The sequence below is a fragment of the Leptodactylus fuscus genome, chromosome 4 (genome assembly GCF_031893055.1).
Source record: "Leptodactylus fuscus isolate aLepFus1 chromosome 4, aLepFus1.hap2, whole genome shotgun sequence".
Lineage (NCBI taxonomy): Eukaryota > Metazoa > Chordata > Amphibia > Anura > Leptodactylidae > Leptodactylus > Leptodactylus fuscus.
The window spans coordinates 68,080,807-68,099,663 of record NC_134268.1 but is presented as its reverse complement, the minus strand read 5'-3'; the positions used below and the strand labels follow the sequence as shown (position 1 = coordinate 68,099,663).

The following is an 18,857-nucleotide window of genomic DNA, read 5'->3' as shown; positions in this document are numbered from 1 at the left end:
AATATGTTCTGTGGGGGGTGTAGTTTCCAAAATGGGGTCACTTTTAGGGGGTTTCCACTGTATTGGTACTCTAGGGGCTCTGCAAATGAGACATGGCACCTAAAATTATTCCAGCAAAATCTGCCATCCAAAAGCCAAATAGCGCTCTTTCCATTCCAAGCCCCGCCATGTACCCATACAGCAGAATATGGCCACACATGGGGTATTGCCGTGTTCAGGAGAAATTGTTTAACAAATTGTGGGGGGCTTTTACTCCTTTATCCCCTTGTGAAAATTAAAACTTTGGGGATAAAGTGACATTTTAGTAATTTTTCATTTACACATCCCAATGTTAGTAAAATCTGTGAAACAACTGTAGGGTCAAAATGCTGACTATACCCCTTGATGAATTCTGTGAGGGGTGTAGATTCTAAAATGGGGTCACTTTTGGGGGGTTTCCATTGTTTTGGTACTCTAGGGGCTCTGCAAATGAGGCATGGTGCCTGAAAATTATTCCAGCAAAATCTGCTGTTCACACACCCAGTGTCGCTCCTTCCCTTCCATGCACTGCTGTGTACCCAAAAATCAGTTTACGCCCACATGTGGGGTATTTCTGTGCACGGGAGAAATTGCATAACAAAATGTGAGATGCATTTTCTCCTTTAACCCTTTGTGAATGTGTTAATTTTAGGTCTAAATGAATGTATTAATGAAAAAAAATAAAATGTCTAAATTTCACTGCCATATTATTTTTATTCTTATGAAAAACTTAAAGGGTTAACAAACATCCCAAATGCTGTTTTGAATAATTTGAGGGGTGTAGTTTTGAAAATGGGGTGATTTATGGGGGTTTCTATTATACAGGCCTTTATAATTCCTTACAGAACTGAAGCGGTCCCTAAAAAATTGGTTTGGGGAATTTTCTTGCAAATCTAGAAAATCGCTGTTACACTTGTAAGCCTTGTAACGTCCAAAATAAATTAAAAGACAATCAAAAGATGATGCCAATATAAAGCAGAGATATGGGAGATAATATTTATTTATGTATTTGGGTGGTATGACTATCTGCCTGAAAAGCAGAGAATTTCACATTTTGAAAATTGCAATTTTTTCCAAATTTCCATCAAATTTCCTAGTTTTTTTATAAATAAATACACAAATATTGATTAATATTTACCACTAACATGAAGTATAATGTGTTACGAAAATAAACAGTCTCAAAACCACTTGTGTAAGTTAAACCGTCTCAAAGTTATTGCCATTTAAAGTGACACATGTCAGTTTTGAAAAAAAAGGCCTGGTCTTTAACATACTTTTGGGCCTGGTCCTTAACCGGTTAATGAGCTTGTACAGCAGGGATTTATCTTAAGTTACAGCTGGTAAAAATGTTCCTAATTTTACTTAATACTAGAACACTGTAGACCTGATACTAAAATTCCAGGAATGGAAGAACATGTCTGCTTTCTTCCACAAACAGCACCACACCTGTCTACAGGTTGTGTGTGGTACTGCAGCTCAGGTCAATTGAAGTGAAAAGGACAGAGTTACAATACCACGTACAACGTGTGGACCCCTTAAAAGGTGACCATTGACCCTCTGTATAGCACATCTGAAAAGAGAGAGTACAAACAGAATTTGCTAACTTCCTTTGTTCACTCAACTGCTCAATGTGAATTTTGAAATAATCACAAAAAAAAAACAAATATCTTTTTACTAATTTCTTCCTCATTTACATCCTCTCTATTGGACAGAAGAGTCACAGAATATTGCCAAATTCTCTTCTTAAAGCCCTGTGGGAATGTTAAGAGGGGACTTATTAAAGAGGACCTTTCATGGATTTGGGTACAGGCAGTGTTATATACCGCTGGCTTTCCCGATCTGTGCCCCGGGTGAAGAGCTATCGGTCCCGGTACTGTAGCTCTTCACAGTCACAAGGGCGTTTCTGACAGTCAGTCAGGTACGTCCTTCTTCACAGCAGCGCCTATCGATGATAATACTCGTCTATGGACCAGTACTGTGAGCAGAGGAGGGGGCGTTCCTCCCCGCTCACACAGCACAGTGCTATAGGCGCTGCTGTGCAGAAGGACGTTCCTGACTGGCTGTCAGAAATTCCCCTTCTGACTGTAAAGAGCTACAGTACCGGCACCGATAGCTCTTCACCTGGGCCACAGATCAGGAAAGCCGACAGTGCGCTGAATTCAGTGCACTGTCGGCTCTCCAGTGGTATATAAAACTGCCTGTGCCCAAATCCATGAAAGATCCTCTTTAAATCCACTCTTCTATATGAAATACAAAGCTTTAGGCTAGGTTTACATTGTTGTCATCCTGTCACGAGATCAGAACAAATGTCAGAAATGTTGGCAGAATGAAAGATGCAGACAGAACTCCCTTTATCTACATCTGTCACCAGTGACTAATGTAAAAAAAATAAAAATTGGAAAAATAAGCAAAAAGATGGAAGATTTAGTCTTTTTTTTTAACCTTTAAAGTCTCAGGATGACGGATGCAAACAGAAGGTCTTGTCTGTATCCTTTTCTATCAACAGAATGACAGCAGTGTGTAAATGATAAAACCTGTTAAAATGATCTACTAAAAACAAACCAACATATACAGAGATCTGAAGAGCAGGTGCAGGTAATGCCGACTATATATACACATACTAGATGAATGAAAGTACTTCACCACTTACCAAGAAGCTGACAAAACTAGCTCCAAAGCTCATTAATGGACTGTGATTCCTACAAGACAAAACAGTGGTGGGACGGTTACATTGGTGAAGAAATTGGCAATTCTGAAGAAAACATTTCAAATTCCAGATGTGAAGACATTTTACTTTAGGAGAATACTAAGAACACAACTTCCTTACTACTAACCCTATATCCTAAACCACTAAGCAATAGCAACTACTTTTACAATTTACCATGGGCTTAAAGGGAGTTTGTCACCAGAACCCAGCATGGCAGACAGGTTAGGGGGGGGTCACCTGAATCAAATGGTGTTTTCCCCTGGTGAAATTATGCCTCTGTTGCTGAGATGTCCCGATAATATGTTAATGAGCTGTTTGGAGCAAAAAGAGCATTGCCATTGCTCCAAAAAGGCAAGTGGAAAGGCGCTCATTATTCCAAAAAAGCTCATTTACATATTGACAGACAGGCACAGATTTACAGGTAGTAAACACTGTTGGTAACTTATCTTCAAGGTTGGGTTAATATGCTTTGGTTATGGTGACAGACTCATTTTAAAGAGGACCTTTCATCAGATTGGGCACAGGCAGTTCTATATACTGCTGGAAAGCTGACAGTGCACTGAATTCAGCATACTATCGGCTTTCCCGATCTGTGCCCGGGTAAAGCGCTATCGGTCCCGGTACCGTAGCTCTTTACAGTCAGAAGGGCGTTTCTGACAGTTAGCAGTTAGACCGATAGCGCTTTACCCAGGGCACAGATCGGGAAAGCAGACAGTGCGCTGAATTCAGCGCACTGTTGGCTTTCCAGCAGTATATAGAACTGCCTGTGCCCAAATCCATGAAAGGTCCTCTTTAAAGGGATTTTCTCATCTCAGGATTTCATCTGCCCTCCTTTCTCTTCTCCCCTTCACTTCCTGGTTTTCAGATCATTATAGCATGGACCTTGCTTGTTGTAAACAGAACAGTGATCTGTGGATTTACATACAGAGATATCAGCAGAACTTCTCAAGAAACTTTACTAGCCCTCATCAGGGGTCAAAACCTGAAAAGAATATGGAGAGAGGGTGAGAGAAGAGAATATAGAGGGCATCATCTGATCTGAGAGCAGGCCTAGGAAACCCACTGTAAATACTAAGGAAAGAGGTTTAGCAGTATCTGACAAACAGAGTAAAATAGATATCGCAATGTTTGGGGTAAAACACTTCAGTTAGCTTAAGCTACAAATCTGAATATGATCCTTGAGATGGGAATGTCCCTTTAAGGGTATTAAACGTACAACAAACTGCTTGAAACAAACTCTCTCTTAATAATAAGTAAAACCTATGTTTTCACATGTAGTTCTTACTGCTACAAATCTGAGGCAGTCAGAGCATACAATTTCTCTATATGGAAACGACATGCACTCCTTATTTACAATACATTTGTACTTTTTTTTTGTGTAGATTGTGAGCTCCATGTAAGGCTCACAATGTACAATTTTCCCTATCAGTATGTCTTTGGAGTATGGGAGGAAATCCATGCCAACATGGGGAGAACATACAAACTCCTTGCAGATGTCCTTGGCAGGATTTGAACCCAGGACTCCAGCGCTGCAAGGAACCAGTGCTAACCACTGAGCCACCGTGTTGCCCCACTACATTTGTACATTTGACAAATACCAAACATGTTCATAGACTACCACAGTGTAAATTTGATGTGCAAAATGCAGCAAACTTTAACTTGACATTACACTTTACTATCTGATTAGTATGCTTTTGTTTTTTTTCCTTCTAACCGGGACCGGATCCTAAAATGGAAAGAAAAACAAACAAAACTTCTTTCTTTCCTTTTCTCTATTTGAATTTGCTCCTTATCTTGACAAAATTTGATAGAAAAAAAAAAAAAAAAGAAAAAAAAAAAGATCACTGAATACTGCTATATGAGCATCATACAGTAGTGCAGATAGCACTAAGACATTGAAGTAATCTCAATCTCCAGGACAGAATTAACACTACCTGGGCCTATCACTGATTGTGAACCACTTGGACAGTACGTTTTTGTTCAGAATCGACAGACTAGTCATGGCATGTTAACCAACAAACTGAGTACACCCTGCCAAACGGATATGGATATATATATATATATATATATATATATATATATATATATGCACATGGGGTCATTCCCAACTGCTCAGTCATCAACTATACTTGTGATAGTCATTATGTCAATATACACACATATAGGTAGATAGATAGATAGATAAATAGATAGATAGATAGATAGATAGATAGATAGATAGATAGATAGAGAGAGATTTTATAAAGTTCCACATGTGGCATTTTTTCCATCAAAGATAACGACAAGCTAGAAAAACTCCACGACCCTCTTGTAAGTAAATGGTGTCCTTTGGCTACCACTGGCGTCCATGCTGAGACAGATCCAGTTCCATGCAGAGGTTTCTGTTCATAACAGAGACCAAAAATCAGATGTAGACAACGTCCTGCACAATAACACAGCACCATTACATTGCACTGCTCAGGTCCTTTTGTAGTCTGTTACCATAGAGACACATAGGCCTGCTGTAGACACAAAATGGATTATTTCTATCTGCACATGACTATTTGCAAAGTTGCAACAATAAAGAAAATAAAAAATTCTTTATTCTCACCTGTATCAAATCCAGAGGATAGGAATAGAGTTTAATATCAGTGGGAATCTGACAGCTGGCACCCCCACTGATCACAACAATGGGTGTGTTTTACTCCCTTCTTTGACTGGAACAGTGGATGGCAGACGCCCCCCTGCTCCATTCACTTCAATGGGACTGCCAGATCTAGCTAAAGTCCAACCCTCGGCCATCTCTGGTGGCCCCACTGAAAGGAATGAAGTAGAGATTGCCTCACTGCCCTCTCCGCCATTCAGAACAAGGAGCATAACTGTGTTGGCCATAAAACCCTACAAATCTGCAACTTATCAGTATAGCAGACTTGTACTGGAGCTTTTAGGACACAATAACCCTTAAATAGCCCTCTGCTCATTTTTAAAGGGAATATACCACCTCCCCCAACTACATTTAACGTCTATTACAGCACTGCACATCACAATACAGGGATACCTGTGATATGAAATAAAACGTCTGATTTATTGAATGATGCCTACCCCACAAGATACAGAAAAGATAATATGCAGGGTTTTAACAAAATAAATGTTTTTGGCCGTCTACAGACAAAAAGGTAAAAGTATACCAGAGCAAAAACTGCAGCCAAAATCATGCAGAACCAGGATACATTCCCCAGTACGAATCTGACAGTACAGACATGGCCGGAGGGCAGTGTGATGGTTGGGAGTGCGGAGTAGACATTCATCCAGTAAGATAAACACATCCTGGCAGCTGAAACACAACTAATATAATAGAAAAGTAAACCGAAGCCTGGAAGACTTTTATATTTGTCTTATTCCTAAAGATGTGATTGATATGATATATTTAGTAATATTTCACCATATTCTAAATTGTGCGGCTTTCTTGTGCTCTAATAGTTCAGTGTCATAAAAGCAACATTGTAGTGACCGTCCAGATCCCAATTACTTTTATTAAAGCAGTATGTGAAGACCGGCATAGATGGTAATATGACAATGCTGAACATCCAGAGCTCTATACTGAAAGTATTGTCACAGGAGATTGGGGTTATTGGTCTTGGGCTCGGTCCACACTTTCATCAAACATTTTATTTTTTATGTACCAGATCTGAAATATGACAGACTGCAAAAGTTGGCAATGAACCAGTCACTTATAATGGAGTTCCGCCATGGTGTAAAAGATCTCGATACGTAATCAGAGACAAGGATGTGGAGTCGGGGGTCAGAGTCCAGGCCAGTTTTGAGTGGAATAGAATTTAGGAAAAAAAAAAAAAAAGTTATCAACTCCAACCTAAAAATAAAACAATGAATTATTTTTAATTATATTATAGATTTTTTTTTTTCAGAGCTAAAAAGATTAGTTTAGTGGGGGTCTGACACCCCATACCCCTATCGATAAGCTGTTTTCAGAGAATGGTGCAGGAAGCAGACAGCACTGTTCTGTGTAGTGGCCACTCCAGGGTACTGCAGATCAGCTAAACTGCAGTGACTCAATTCCACCACTACACAGAACAGCGCTGTCTGCTTCCTGCACCATTATCTGTGTATTAGCGGCTTAGAACAGCTAAACTATGTGTCACAGATCTAATATTAGCAACCTTTAACAGACTCCGCTGCCAGTCTAAAGGTAATGCTAACTTGTAAGTATTATAATCTAACATTCGGGGGGGGGGGGGAAGGCATCAGAAATGTTTCAATCCTCAGACATCCCATAATCCTTTGCTGTGGGGCCTCAAGGGCAAACACATTGTATAAAAATGGAAAGTGAAGGCAAAGAGCGCTTATCTCATGAAAGGTTCCTACGTTCTGTAAGATGCTTTAGAAATCTCCAGTCCATTGATTTACCTAGCGAAGCCATTATCGTACCCAGGCTGTGGGAGCGATGATATAATGGATGAGTCAAGGCAGAGCTCAGCGCCTGCAACCCACAAATTACGCTGAATGATCTATATTTACAAATCCTCTGCCTATTTCTTCTAATAACATAGAAAATGTCTATTGTGGTGTACTCCAGAAAAAACCATCCAGCGCACATTCAGAAAAAGCTTTTATGTACTTGAATCACTTCCTTGCACATTAAAACTTCCATTACAGCTGTACTTTACTCAGTGCAAGCCCTGGCCACACACTAAAAATGCAAATCAATACAAACGGCTATGTTAATAGTGTTACAAGCCATGCGCAAGATCAGCTTGGCCTGGAAATGAAGCTAATAGGATCTTGCGTGGTATATCACACTTATGTCCTATTACAAGACGTTGGAAGAAGAAGCAGGCAGAGACTGAACTGGATGACCTTGCCATAGAAACATTGGCATATCGCATGGAATAATGGCTGGATCTAGTTCATCTCTTTTCAATAAGCCTAGACGTGATCTTATAAGTCAGATTTCAGAGAGTTCTCTTATTATGATTATTCCTTATGAAGTCCTTAAGATTCTCTAATGAACTTCTGAAAGTGGTCCAAAGGTTGGGCGTCCACCTAGCAACAAGTAATGACAGCAATGGATGACACTCCTCAAAGAGGTATTGTTATAGGGATACGCCATAATAGTCTGTTAGATGTGGGTGTTACTTCTGGGACCTACAGTAACAGGAACAAAGGACCCCCAATCCAAGACAGCTCATGTCTTAAGATACAAATACCTCCTTTTAATTTCTAAGTTCCTATGAAGAAAGAGCAGGCTTATTCAGTATTTTATGTGAACCATCAACACTCCACCGCTAACCACTGCCAGTATTTTATATGTTTTGTTGTGGTTTCTAAAGAGAACCTGCCCCAATGAACATGCAGACTAATCCGCAGGCAGGATGGTATAGGCAAGAACAAACGCAAAGGAATTATTCTGTATGTAAGTTTTCCAGCCTACACCAGCCTGCAAAAGAAAATTTGCAGACAAGCCTGGGAGCCTTGTAAAGGCTCCCGGCTGTCATGCCAACGTGACGTCGGCCCTGGAGCATGCTCCAGGAGTCGGCGATCACCGGCAAAATGGCTGGCCCATGCGCCGCCGGGAAAACGGCGCCTCCGGGACTGATCGGAGGCATTAGAGCCAGTTGTCTACTGCTTAAAGCAGTAGACACCCGGCGGCTATGGCAGACACCCGGCGGCTATGGCGGCCGCCCAGCTCCCGGGTGGTCGCCATAGTTACAGACCCGACATGCGCCGTACTATTACGGCGCATGTCGGGAAGGGGTTAAAACAGCACTTACACATGGACACCAGCGCACTCCACTGACTAGTACCTGGTTGTCTGCCATTTTCATACTGAAGGCAGCGGAGAGAAAGATCCTCCATTCAGGATTTTTCCCTGACGATTTTTCGCAGTTTCTGTGGCCATGACTCTGACGCAGTTGTGAACCCACCCTTAATCTCATTTCATGAGCGTGTGATTCTGGATTAAAATGCAATGCTCTTTAATTAAAAATATTGCTGCTTTTTACCTTAAAAAACCTGCTACTAGGTATATCCCTTATAATTTGCAGTTCACTCCTTGTTACTAGGTAAATTTTGTCTCCATAGATGCAAGATGGGTTTCATCATAGATTGCTCTTTTCCTGTGTCATACTTACATGTATGCTATTTCAGCTATTTGTTTGCTCTTGTACAGTTTCTCCTGGCAGAATCGCATGTAAACAAACCAAACTTCTTATAATGCATGGGGGAGGGGGCAGAACGCTCCTTATAATACAAACCCACAGCCTCAGAGACAAACATAAAGTGTGCCGCAGGTTTAATGTAGTATTAATAGCAACAGAAAAACTGATAGGACATGTATGAAGGCTTATACAGTCATAGAATAGATTGCCCAGCAAGAAATTGCACATTGTTAAACTTTTCATGAAAACTCAGGTCCCCTATAAATCTCTGCTCACTACAGCCTTAAGAGTCCAATGGGCCGTCCTTACACATCACAAGGTAATGCTGCTAAAAAAGCACAAACTAGAGAAACAAGGAAGAAGAAGAAAGCCCATAAACCTCATCTCAGCACGCTGTATGTTTACAGATGATCTAGTTGAATAAACTAATCTAATATTTGGTTCCTCTTAAAGAAATGAAGGACGCACAAGTGGCAACTTGTATTCTGAGTAAGCATCTGTAACACCACACAACAGTGTACATGTGATCTAACCATCAGCCATGCACTGACAAGAAAAATATTATAAGCGATGTCATATTTCTCAAAGTTCATGATCAAGGACACACGTATGGTTTCTTAGTGCCATTCTTATGGCCAAAACAAGTGGATTAACAAAAAAATAAATAAATTGTTTTATCATTTTACGTTTTCTCCCTTTGTGTGGTCTACACCTGGTTCATCTCACATCACTGAACAAAAAGTCCTTAAGGCTAAGGCCCCATGGCTAAAGCGCTGCTGAAAGAGCCGCTGCGTGAATGCATTGCGGTTCTTCCCGCAGCACTTTTAAGAGAAAGTTCACAGAGTTTTCCTCCGCGGTCTTTCTCTTCCCATTATATCTACGGGAAAGCTGCCGGTGTTTCTGTAGATATAATTGACATGCTGCGATTAGCAAAGCAGCAACGGCTTTGCAAATCACAGCGTGTCCGCGCTGCATTTTTTTCCGCAAAGTGGGCATGGGATTCGCATGTATCCCATCCCCTTTGCTTGCACTGTAAAACCCAGCAATTTTTCCTGCAGCGTCTCTGCTGCGGGCAAATTGCGGCGTTTACGTCCCGTGGGGCCCCGGCCTAAAGGAGACTTTATCATCGATTTTTGTTAAAAAGGAGGGACATTCAGCATTATAGTCAAAGGGGTCCCTTTCGGTTTGTTTGTGTCATTCCAGTGTACCAGAAGGACAGAAACACAGACATAGGTGTGAACCTAGTATAAGCAGTAAGCAGAGCATGCAGAGCTGTTCACCATGACCCAACACAGTCCATACTACAACTGTCTTCTGAATATTTTCAATTGTGAATAGTCCATCTAAGAGAAGAATGGTAAGTCTTAACTTGCTGATACATAGAGAATGGAGCAGGAAGCAGACCACTGAATTCTCTTTGTAGTGGCTGAACCAAGTCACTACAACTAAGCTCTTGTTTAAGTGTATGGAAGGTGATGTGCAGTAACCTGGTCTGGCCACTACACAGAGAACAGCGCTGTCTGCTTCGTGCTCCATTCCGTGAGCATCAGCTGCTGAGATGCCAGGTCTCCACTGATCTGATATGGATGACCCCTCCCGGCAATAGGTCAGCTAGCTAGCCAACAATATTTTTAAAAAATGTGTAACCCCTTTAAGTTTAGAGTTATGAAGATTTTAAAAAACATCCTAGATAAGAACCACAGAAACCGTATAACGCTAAGCGATACGTAGAAACTAATGTAAGCACGTATTACCACAAGTCCATGGGCCACCTCAGGCACTTTTATTCTTCATCGCATAGAGCAGGTTACATGGCATGCCACAAGGCTTTCAGTGGAATACAGAATTCCTCTAAATCCTAGTGAATGACTATGCACATCTTATTCAATACTGGCACAGATCTGTAAAAGCTAGATATGACCCTGGATATGAAGAGCAAATGTTACCAGGCTCATACTATTTGCATGAATTTCCTTACTGTGTCCTAGCTGTACAATGTGTGTGTCCTAGCTGTATTGCATTCCTTATAACTACTGCTGCATAGAGATGAGCGAACACTAAAATGTTCGAGGTTCGAAATTCGATTCGAACAGCCGCTCAATGTTCGTGTGTTCGAACGGGTTTCGAACCCCATTATAGTCTATGGGGAACAGATACTCGTTAAGGGGGAAACCCAAATCCGTGTCTGGAGGGTCACCAAGTCCACTATGACACCCCAGGAAATGATGCCAACACCTCTGGAATGACACTGGGACAGCAGGGGAAGCATGTCTGGGGGCATCTAACACACCAAAGACCCTCTATTACCCCAACATCACAGCCTAACAACTACACACTTTACACACTCAATACCACCTCTCTGACAGTAGGAAAACACCTTGAAACATGTGTATTTGGCACTTGCAGTGAGGAGAGCTTGTCACCAGCAGTGAATTTGGCCCTTGTAGTAAGTTGAGGTTGGCACCAACATTTGTTTTGAAAATCAGGGTGGATTGAGCCTCTAACCAGCAGAGTTTGGGCAAATTCATGGTGGAGGGAGCCTCTAAAAACCCCAGTTTGGACCAATTCATGGTGGAGGGAGCCTCTAACCAGCCCAGTTTGGGCAAATTCATGGTGGAGGGAGCCTCTAAAAAACCCAGTTTGGACCAATTCATGGTGGAGGGAGCCTCTAACCAGCCCAGTTTGGGCAAATTCATGGTGGAGGGAGCCTCTAACCAGCCCAGTTTGGACCAATTAATGGTGGAGGGAGCCTCTAACCAGCCCAGTTTGGACCAATTAATGGTGGAGGGAGCCTCTAACCACCCCAGTTTGGACCAATTCATGGTGGAGGGAGCCTCTAAACAGCCCAGTTTGGGCAAATTCATGGTGGAGGGAGCCTCTAAAAAACCCAGTTTGGACCAATTCATGGTGGAGGGAGCCTCTAACCAGCCCAGTTTGGACCAATTAATGGTGGAGGGAGCCTCTAAACAGCCAAGTTTGGACCAATTCATGGTGGAGGGAGCCTCTAAAAACCCCAGTTTGGACCAATTCATGGTGGAGGGAGCCTCTAACCAGCCCAGTTTGGGCAAATTCATGGTGGAGGGAGCCTCTAAACAGCCCAGTTTGGGCAAATTCATGGTGGAGGGAGCCTCTAACCAGCCCAGTTTGGACCAATTAATGGTGGAGGGAGCCTCTAACCAGCCCAGTTTGGACCAATTAATGGTGGAGGGAGCCTCTAACCACCCCAGTTTGGACCAATTCATGGTGGAGGGAGCCTCTAACCAGCCCAGTTTGGACCAATTCATGGTGGAGGGAGCCTCTAAAAAACCCAGTTTGGACCAATTCATGGTGGAGGGAGCCTCTAAAAACCCCAGTTTGGACCAATTCATGGTGGAGGGAGCCTCTAACCAGCCCAGTTTGGGCAAATTCATGGTGGAGGGAGCCTCTAAACAGCCCAGTTTGGGCAAATTCATGGTGGAGGGAGCCTCTAAAAAACCCAGTTTGGACCAATTCATGGTGGAGGGAGCCTCTAACCAGCCCAGTTTGGACCAATTAATGGTGGAGGGAGCCTCTAAACAGCCAAGTTTGGACCAATTCATGGTGGAGGGAGCCTCTAAAAACCCCAGTTTGGACCAATTCATGGTGGAGGGAGCCTCTAACCAGCCCAGTTTGGGCAAATTCATGGTGGAGGGAGCCTCTAAACAGCCCAGTTTGGGCAAATTCATGGTGGAGGGAGCCTCTAACCAGCCCAGTTTGGACCAATTAATGGTGGAGGGAGCCTCTAACCAGCCCAGTTTGGACCAATTAATGGTGGAGGGAGCCTCTAACCACCCCAGTTTGGACCAATTCATGGTGGAGGGAGCCTCTAACCAGCCCAGTTTGGACCAATTCATGGTGGAGGGAGCCTCTAAAAAACCCAGTTTGGACCAATTCATGGTGGAGGGAGCCTCTAAACAGCCCAGTTTGGGCAAATTCATGGTGGAGGGAGCCTCTAAAAACCCCAGTTTGGACCAATTCATGGTGGAGGGAGCCTCTAACCAGCCCAGTTTGGGCAAATTCATGGTGGAGGGAGCCTCTAAAAAAACCAGTTTGGACCAATTCATGGTGGAGGGAGCCTCTAACCAGCCCAGTTTGGGCAAATTCATGGTGGAGGGAGCCTCTAACCAGCCCAGTTTGGACCAATTAATGGTGGAGGGAGCCTCTAACCAGCCCAGTTTGGACCAATTAATGGTGGAGGGAGCCTCTAACCACCCCAGTTTGGACCAATTCATGGTGGAGGGAGCCTCTAAACAGCCCAGTTTGGGCAAATTCATGGTGGAGGGAGCCTCTAAAAAACCCAGTTTGGACCAATTCATGGTGGAGGGAGCCTCTAACCAGCCCAGTTTGGACCAATTAATGGTGGAGGGAGCCTCTAAACAGCCAAGTTTGGACCAATTCATGGTGGAGGGAGCCTCTAAAAACCCCAGTTTGGACCAATTCATGGTGGAGGGAGCCTCTAACCAGCCCAGTTTGGGCAAATTCATGGTGGAGGGAGCCTCTAAACAGCCCAGTTTGGGCAAATTCATGGTGGAGGGAGCCTCTAACCAGCCCAGTTTGGACCAATTAATGGTGGAGGGAGCCTCTAACCAGCCCAGTTTGGACCAATTAATGGTGGAGGGAGCCTCTAACCAGCCCAGTTTGGACCAATTAATGGTGGAGGGAGCCTCTAACCACCCCAGTTTGGACCAATTCATGGTGGAGGGAGCCTCTAACCAGCCCAGTTTGGACCAATTCATGGTGGAGGGAGCCTCTAAAAAACCCAGTTTGGACCAATTCATGGTGGAGGGAGCCTCTAAACAGCCCAGTTTGGGCAAATTCATGGTGGAGGGAGCCTCTAAAAAACCCAGTTTGGACCAATTCATGGTGGAGGGAGCCTCTAACCAGCCCAGTTTGGACCAATTAATGGTGGAGGGAGCCTCTAAACAGCCAAGTTTGGACCAATTCATGGTGGAGGGAGCCTCTAAAAACCCCAGTTTGGACCAATTCATGGTGGAGGGAGCCTCTAACCAGCCCAGTTTGGACCAATTAATGGTGGAGGGAGCCTCTAACCAGCCCAGTTTGGACCAATTAATGGTGGAGGGAGCCTCTAACCACCCCAGTTTGGACCAATTCATGGTGGAGGGAGCCTCTAAACAGCCCAGTTTGGGCAAATTCATGGTGGAGGGAGCCTCTAAAAAACCCAGTTTGGACCAATTCATGGTGGAGGGAGCCTCTAACCAGCCCAGTTTGGACCAATTAATGGTGGAGGGAGCCTCTAAACAGCCAAGTTTGGACCAATTCATGGTGGAGGGAGCCTCTAAAAACCCCAGTTTGGACCAATTCATGGTGGAGGGAGCCTCTAACCAGCCCAGTTTGGACCAATTAATGGTGGAGGGAGCCTCTAACCAGCCCAGTTTGGACCAATTAATGGTGGAGGGAGCCTCTAACCACCCCAATTTGGACCAATTCATGGTGGAGGGAGCCTCTAAACAGCCCAGTTTGGGCAAATTCATGGTGGATGGAGCCTCTAAAAAACCCAGTTTGGACCAATTCATGGTGGAGGGAGCCTCTAACCAGCCAAGTTTGGACCAATTCATGGTGGAGGGAGCCTCTAAAAACCCCAGTTTGGACCAATTCATGGTGGAGGGAGCCTCTAACCAGCCCAGTTTGGGCAAATTCATGGTGGAGGGAGCCTCTAAACAGCCCAGTTTGGGCAAATTCATGGTGGAGGGAGCCTCTAACCAGCCCAGTTTGGACCAATTAATGGTGGAGGGAGCCTCTAACCAGCCCAGTTTGGACCAATTCATGGTGGAGGGAGCCTCTAACCAGCCCAGTTTGGACCAATTAATGGTGGAGGGAGCCTCTAACCACCCCAGTTTGGACCAATTCATGGTGGAGGGAGCCTCTAACCAGCCCAGTTTGGACCAATTCATGGTGGAGGGAGCCTCTAAAAAACCCAGTTTGGACCAATTCATGGTGGAGGGAGCCTCTAAACAGCCCAGTTTGGGCAAATTCATGGTGGAGGGAGCCTCTAAAAAACCCAGTTTGGACCAATTCATGGTGGAGGGAGCCTCTAACCAGCCCAGTTTGGACCAATTAATGGTGGAGGGAGCCTCTAAACAGCCAAGTTTGGACCAATTCATGGTGGAGGGAGCCTCTAAAAACCCCAGTTTGGACCAATTCATGGTGGAGGGAGCCTCTAACCAGCCCAGTTTGGACCAATTAATGGTGGAGGGAGCCTCTAACCAGCCCAGTTTGGACCAATTAATGGTGGAGGGAGCCTCTAACCACCCCAGTTTGGACCAATTCATGGTGGAGGGAGCCTCTAAACAGCCAAGTTTGGACCAATTCATGGTGAAGGGAGCCTCTAAAAACCCGTTTGGACCAATTCATGGTGGAGGGAGCCTCTAACCAGCCCAGTTTGGGCAAATTCATGGTGGAGGGAGCCTCTAAACAGCCAAGTTTGGGCAAATTCATGGTGGAGGGAGCCTCTAACCAGCCCAGTTTGGACCAATTAATGGTGGAGGGAGCCTCTAACCAGCCCAGTTTGGACCAATTAATGGTGGAGGGAGCCTCTAACCACCCCAGTTTGGACCAATTCATGGTGGAGGGAGCCTCTAAACAGCCAAGTTTGGACCAATTCATGGTGGAGGGAGCCTCTAAAAACCCCAGTTTGGACCAATTCATGGTGGAGGGAGCCTCTAACCAGCCCAGTTTGGACCAATTAATGGTGGAGGGAGCCTCTAAACAGCCAAGTTTTGGGAAATTCATGGTGGAGGGAGCCTCTAACCAGCCCAGTTTGGACCAATTCATGGTGGAGGGAGCCTCTAAACAGCCCAGTTTGGACCAATTAATGGTGGAGGGAGCCTCTAACCAGCCCAGTTTGGACCAATTAATGGTGGAGGGAGCCTCTAACCAGCCCAGTTTGGACCAATTAATGGTGGAGGGAGCCTCTAACCACCCCAGTTTGGACCAATTCATGGTGGAGGGAGCCTCTAAACAGCCAAGTTTGGACCAATTCATGGTGGAGGGAGCCTCTAAAAACCCCAGTTTGGACCAATTCATGGTGGAGGGAGCCTCTAACCAGCCCAGTTTGGGCAAATTCATGGTGGAGGGAGCCTCTAAACAGCCCAGTTTGGGCAAATTCATGGTGGAGGGAGCCTCTAAAAAACCCAGTTTGGACCAATTCATGGTGGAGGGAGCCTCTAACCAGCCCAGTTTGGACCAATTAATGGTGGAGGGAGCCTCTAAACAGCCAAGTTTGGACCAATTCATGGTGGAGGGAGCCTCTAAAAACCCCAGTTTGGACCAATTCATGGTGGAGGGAGCCTCTAACCAGCCCAGTTTGGGCAAATTCATGGTGGAGGGAGCCTCTAAACAGCCCAGTTTGGGCAAATTCATGGTGGAGGGAGCCTCTAACCAGCCCAGTTTGGACCAATTAATGGTGGAGGGAGCCTCTAACCAGCCCAGTTTGGACCAATTAATGGTGGAGGGAGCCTCTAACCAGCCCAGTTTGGACCAATTAATGGTGGAGGGAGCCTCTAACCACCCCAGTTTGGATCAATTCATGGTGGAGGGAGCCTCTAACCAGCCCAGTTTGGACCAATTCATGGTGGAGGGAGCCTCTAAAAAACCCAGTTTGGACCAATTCATGGTGGAGGGAGCCTCTAAACAGCCCAGTTTGGGCAAATTCATGGTGGAGGGAGCCTCTAACCAGCCCAGTTTGGACCAATTAATGGTGGAGGGAGCCTCTAACCAGCCCAGTTTGGACCAATTCATGGTGGAGGGAGCCTCTAAACAGCCCAGTTTTGGCAAATTCATGGTGGAAGGAGCCTCTAACCAGCAGAGTTGTGGGAAAGCAGGGTGGAGGGAGCCTCTAACCAGCAGAGTTGGTGGAAATCAGGGTGGAGGGAGCCTCTAACCAGCAGAGTTGGGGGAAATCATGTTGGAGGGAGCCTAGTATTAGCAGAATTGTGCAACGCTTATGGTGGATGAGTATGAGGATGCGGAGGAATTGGAGAGGTTGAGTACAGACATGGAGTTTCATGTTGGGGTGCTTTACACAGGTGGGCACAAAAATGAAGGCTCTATCCAGTGGTGGTTCATTTTTATCAAAGTGAGCCGGTCGGCACTCTCAGCTGACAGACGGGTGCGCTTGTCAGTGATGATGCCACCGGCTGCACTGAACACCCTCTCAGATAGGACGCTGGCGGCAGGACAGGACAGCACCTCCAAGGCATATAGGGCAAGTTCAAGCCACAGGTCCAACTTCGACACCCAATACGTGTAGGGCGCAGAGGGGTCGGAGAGGACAGGGCTGTGGTCGGAAAGGTATTCCCGCAACATGCGCCTATACTTCTCACGCCTGGTGACACTAGGACCCTCCGTGGCGGCACTTTGGCGAGGGGGTGCCATCAAGGTGTCCCAGACCTTAGACAGTGTGCCCCTCGTTTGTGTGGACCGGTGAGAACTTGGTTGCCTACTGGAGGAACTGCCCTCCCTGCCGCCAACGTCACATGCTGGAAACATCTCCATCATATTCTGCACCAATTGCCTGTGGCAAGCATTGATGCGATTGGCCCTCCCCTCTACCGGAATAAAAGACGAGATGTTGTTTTTATACCGGGGGTCAAGGATAGCAAAGATCCAGTACTGGTTGTCCTCCATGATTTTGACAATACGCTTGTCGGTTGTAAAGCACCCCAACATGAACTCAGCCATGTCTGCCACAGTGTTAGTTGGCATGACTCCTCTGGCCCCACCGGAAAGTTCAATCTCCATTTCCTCCTCATCCTCCATGTCTACCCATCCGCGCTGCAACAATGGGACGATTCGAAGTTGCCCGGAAGCCTCCTGTATCACCATCACATCATCGGACAACTCTTCTTCCTCCTCCTCCTCCTCCTCCTCCTCCATTAAACGCAGTGAAGCGGACAGATGTGTGGACCTACTCTCCAGCTGTGACGGATCGGATGCTATCCCTAACTCCTCTGTGTGATCTGAGTTATCCCTGATGTCAATCAGGGATTCTCTCAGAACACACAAGAGCGGGATTGTAAGGCTCACCATCGCATCCTCAGAGCTCACCCTCCTTGTGGACTCCTCAAAGACCCGTAGGATGTCACAAAGGTCTCTCATCCATGGCCACTCATGGATGTGAAACTGAGGCAGCTGACTTTGTGGCACCCTAGGGTTTTGTAGCTGGTATTCCATCAAAGGTCTCTGCTGCTCAACCACTCTATTCAACATCTGAAACGTTGAGTTCCAGCGTGTGGGGACGTCGCACAAAAGCCGGTGTTGTGGCACATGCAGGCGTTGCTGGAGAGATTTTAAGCTAGCAGCGGCTACTGTCGACTTGCGAAAGTGGGCGCACATGCGCCGCACTTTCACCAGTAGCTCTGGAACATTGGGGTAGCTCTTTAGGAAACGTTGCACCACTAGGTTGAAGACGTGGGCCAGGCATGGAACATGTTGGAGTCCGGCAAGCTCCAGAGCTGCTACCAGGTTCCGGCCGTTATCACAAACGACCATGCCTGGGCCCAGGTGCAGCGGCTCAAACCATATTGCCGTCTCATCGAGGAGGGCATCCCTCACCTCGGAGGCAGTGTGCTGTCTGTCCCCCAAGCTGATCAGCTTCAGCACAGCCTGCTGACGTCTACCAACGCCAGTGCTGCAACGTTTCCAACTCGTAGCTGGGGTCAATCTAACAGCGGAGGAGGAGGCGGTGGCGGAGGAGGAGGCGGTGGCGGAGGAGGAGGCGGTAGAGGAGGAGGAGGAGGGGGGTGTTCTTCTCGTGTCCCTGCCAGGAATGTTAGGCGGGGAGACGAGGTACACCGGGCCAGTTTGGGAAGCAGTCCCAGCCTCAACTACATTCACCCAGTGTGCCGTCAGTGAAATGTAGCGTCCCTGTCCGCATGCACTTGTCCACGCGTCGGTGGTCAAGTGGACCTTTGTGCAAAGCGCGGAACTAAGGGCCCGCC

At 45.8% G+C, this 18,857-nt stretch overlaps 1 protein-coding gene across 3 annotated transcripts in view; it reads right to left on the bottom strand.

Annotated features, from left to right (window-relative positions):
• TTC39C (tetratricopeptide repeat domain 39C) overlaps nt 1-18,857 on the bottom strand; it is a 101,394-nt gene that overhangs the window by 55,908 nt on the left and 26,629 nt on the right. For all 3 annotated transcript variants that reach the window (XR_012715446.1, XR_012715447.1, XM_075270602.1), the window contains exon 2: nt 2,669-2,717. Coding sequence is in view for 1 of the 3 variants with exons in the window: in XM_075270602.1 (XP_075126703.1) it covers nt 2,669-2,717 (49 nt within the window). In the remaining 2 variants the exon portion in view is untranslated. The remainder of the gene's footprint in view (nt 1-2,668; nt 2,718-18,857) is intronic.